Source organism: Passer montanus, unplaced genomic scaffold (assembly GCF_014805655.1).
Source record: "Passer montanus isolate IOZ18808 unplaced genomic scaffold, ASM1480565v1 scaffold1488, whole genome shotgun sequence".
NCBI lineage: Eukaryota > Metazoa > Chordata > Aves > Passeriformes > Passeridae > Passer > Passer montanus.
In genome coordinates this window covers 1-4,018 of record NW_024361918.1, presented here as the reverse complement: position 1 = coordinate 4,018, position 4,018 = coordinate 1, and the positions used below count along the sequence as shown (strand labels likewise).

Here is a 4,018-nt window from a genome sequence, read left to right as displayed (position 1 = left end):
GAGCCCCGGGCCAGCGGCAGCCAGGGGGACACAGGGGTGGCACAGGGTGACAGGGGGTGACCCGGGGGTGGCTCAGGGTGTCACAGGGTGGCTCAGGATGACACAGGGTGACATGGGGGTGTGGCAGGTGTCACCTCCTCCTGGCTGATGTCGTCCATGGAGCCCCGGGCCAGTGGCAGCCAGGGGGATACAGGGTGGTTCAGGGTGATGGGGTGACATGGAGGTGACTCAGGGTGTCACAGGGTGGCTCAGGGTGACAGGGGGTGGCTCAGGGTGTCACAGGGTGGCTCAGGGTGACCCGGGGGTGGCTCAGGCTGTCACAGGGTGGCACAGGGGTGACACGGGGTGTGGCAGGTGTCACCTCCTCCTGGCTGATGTCCATGGAGCCCCGGGCCAGCGGCAGCCAGGGGGATACAGGGTGACACAGGGGTGGCTCAGGGTGGCACAGGGTGACCCGGGGATGTCACGGGGTGTGGCAGGTGTCACCTCCTCCTGGCTGATGTCGTCCATGGAGCCCCGGGCCAGCGGCAGCCAGGGGGATACAGGGTGACACAGGGATGGCTCAGGGTGACAGGGGGTGGCTCAGGGTGGCACAAGGTGACCCGGGGGGGACAAGGGGGTGTGGCAGGTGTCACCTCCTCCTGGCTGATGTCGTCCATGGAGCCCCGGGCCAGCAGCAGCCAGGGGGATACAGGGTGACACAGGGATGGCTCAGGGTGACAGGGGGTGGCTCAGGGTGGCACAAGGTGACCCGGGGGTGACAAGGGGGTGTGGCAGGTGTCACCTCCTCCTGGCTGATGTCGTCCATGGAGCCCCGGGCCAGCGGCAGCCGGATGTCCTGCATCTTGCAGGCCTGCAGCAGGTTGTGGCGGTCGCTGCGCTTCTGCTCCAGCTTGGTCTCGATGGCCGTCACCTCCTTCTGCAGGTGGGTCATCTCCCTGGGACACGGCGGGGACACCGTGGGGACATGGGGACAGGGCATGGGGACAGGGACACGGGGACACCATGGGGACATGGGGACAGGGCATGGGGATAGGGACATGGGGACAGGGACACGGGGACACCGTGGGGACACCGTGGGGACATGGCAGGGGATGGGAGATGGGGACATGGGGACAGGGCAGGGACAGGGACACGGGGACATGGTGGGGACCTGGGGGACAGGGCATGGGGACAGGAGATGGGGACATGGGAACACAGTAGGGGACAAGGACATGGGGACATGGACACAGGAATATCGTGGGGACACAGAATGGGGGACAGGGACACGGGGACAGGAGATGGGGACAGGGACACGGGGACACGGTGGGGACAGGGACATGGGGACACACCCACAGCGCCACACAAAGACACGCCCACCATGGCCACACCCACAGCGCCCTTTCTCCACTTTCTGGCCCCACCCCTTTAGCCCTCCTGGGGGACAGGGCATGGGGACAGGAGATGGGGACATGGGAACACAGTAGGGGACAAGGACATGGGGACATGGACACAGGAATATCGTGGGGACACAGAATGGGGGACAGGGACACGGGGACAGGAGATGGGGACAGGGACACGGGGACACGGTGGGGACAGGGACATGGGGACACACCCACAGCGCCACACAAAGACACGCCCACCATGGCCACACCCACAGCGCCGTTTCTCCACTTTCTGGCCCCACCCCTTTAGCCCTGCCCCCAACCACACCCTCATTTAGCCCCGCCCCCTTTGACACCACCCTCACTTATTGACTCCGCCCTCTGACCACGCCCCTCATTGGCCCCACCCCTTTGACCACACCCCCATTGATCCCACCCTCACTTGTTGGCCACACCCCCTTTGACCACACCCCCCATTGATCCCACCCTCACTTGGCCACACCCCTTTTGGCCACACCCCTCATTGATCCCACCCTGTCGTTGGCCACACCCCTTTGGCCACGCCCCTTTGGCCCCGCCCTCACTTGTTGGCCCCGCCCAGCTTCTTGCGGATCTCGTCCATCTCGTGGTTCTTGTCGTTCACCTCCGACTTCTTGGCCAGGTGCTGGTTCTTGAGGTCCTGCAGCTGCGCCATGGTCTCGTCGATGATCTTCATGTGCCGCTGCTCCTCCTGGGGACACCAGAAATGGGCAAAAATGGGCAAAAGAACCCAAAATTATCAATGGGCTTCATGTGCCGCTGCTCCTCCTGGGGAGAAACCGCCCAGAAACGGGCAAAAATGGTGAAAAATGGTGAAAAATGGGCAAAAAAACCCAAAATTATCAAAGATCTTCATGTGCCGCTGCTCCTCCTGGGGAGAAACCACCAGAAATGGTAAAAATGGTGAGAAATGGGCAAAAGAACCCAAAATTATCAAAGATCTTCATGTGCCGCTGCTCCTCCTGGGGAGAAAACGCCCAGAAATGGCAAAAATGGGCAAAAATGGGCAAAAGAACCCAAAATTATCCATGATCTTCATGTGCCGCTGCTCCTCCTGGGGAGAAAACGCCCAGAAATGGTAAAAATGGGCAAAAATGGGCAAAAGAACCCAAAATTATCCATGGGCTTCATGTGCCGCTGCTCCTCCTGGGGACACCAGAAATGGGCAAAAATGGGCAAAAATGGGCAAAAATGGGCAAAAGAACCCAAAATTATCAAAGATCTTCATGTGCCGCTGCTCCTCCTGGAGAAAACACCAAAAAATGGTAAAAATGGGCAAAAGAACCAAAAATAAATCAAAATTATCCATGGGCTCCATGTGCTGCTGCTCCTCCTGGGGAGAAACCACCAGAAACGGGCAAAAATGGGCAAAAATGGGCAAAAATGGGCAAAAGAACCCAAAATTATCCATGATCTTCATGTGCCGCTGCTCCTCCTGGGGAGAAACCGCCAAAAATGGGGGAAAATGGTCAAAAATGGACAAAAGAACCCAAAATAAATCAAGATTATCAATGGGCTTCATGTGCCACTGCTCCTCCTGGGGAGAAAACGCCCAAAAACGGGCAAAAATGGTGAAAAATGGAGAAAAGAACCCAAAAAGAACCCAAAATTATCCATGGGCTTCATGTGCCGCTGCTCCTCCTGGGAAGAAAACACCCAAAAATGGTAAAAAATGGAGAAAAGAACCCAAAATAAATCACGATTATTGATGGGCTTCATGCACCGCTGATCATCCTGGGGAGAAACCACCAGAAATGGGCAAAAATGGGCAAAAAGGGACAAAAGAACTCAAAATAACCCAAAATTATCGATGGTCTTCATGTGCCGCTGATCATCCTGGAGAAAACACCCAAAAATGGGCAAAAATGGGCAAAAGAACCCAAAATAAATCAAAATTATCCATGGGCTTCATGTGGTGCTGCTCCTTTGGGGAGAAACTGCCAAAAAAGCCCCAAAAAATCCCAAATCTTCTGGAGGTTCTCGATCTTGGCCTTGTCCTTGTGCTCTCCCTGCTCCCACCTCGGGTCTTCTCCACCTTCAGCATCCCAAGACCCCAAAACTCCTCAAAAACCCCAAAAAAATCCCCAAAAAACCCCAGAAGAACCCAAAGGAACCCAAAAGCCCCAAACCTTCCGGAGCTCCTCCATCTCACCTGTCCTTGTGCTCTCCCTGCTCCCACCTTGGGTCTTCTCCACCTTGAGCAACCCAAGACCCCAAAACACCTCAAAACCCCCAATAAAACCCAAAAAAACCAAAAAAAAACCTCAGAGGAACCCAAAAAATCCAATCCTTCTGGAGCTCCTCCATCTCTCCTGTGACCTCCCTGGTCACACCTCAGGTTTTCTCCACCAGGAACCTCCCGAGACCCCAAAGCACCTCAAAAACCCAAAAAAAACCCCAGAAGAACCCAAAGGAACCCCAGAAGAACCCCAAAAGCCCCAAACCTTCTTGAGCTTCTTGATCTCTCCTGTCCCTCTTCTCTCCCTGGTCCCACCTGAGCTCCTCCTCATCATGGACCTCCTGAGACCCCAAAACACCTCAAAAACCCCCCAAAAAACCCAAAAAAACCCCCAGAAGAACCCAAAGGAACCCAAAAAGCCCCAAACCTTCTGGAA

The 4,018-nt window shown here is 56.3% G+C and overlaps 1 protein-coding gene across 1 annotated transcript; it reads right to left on the bottom strand.

Annotated features, from left to right (window-relative positions):
* Positions 1-751: 751 nt before the first annotated feature.
* On the bottom strand, positions 752-3,913 carry LOC120498406 (structural maintenance of chromosomes protein 1A-like; the record flags this gene model as incomplete). The annotated part of the gene is made up of 3 exons (XM_039701067.1): positions 3,848-3,913; positions 1,949-2,094; positions 752-938 (listed from the first exon to the last, which is right to left on the bottom strand). Coding segments are annotated over exons 1-3 (399 nt in total), but the record flags the coding sequence as incomplete, so codon positions are not given.
* Positions 3,914-4,018: the final 105 nt, after the last annotated feature.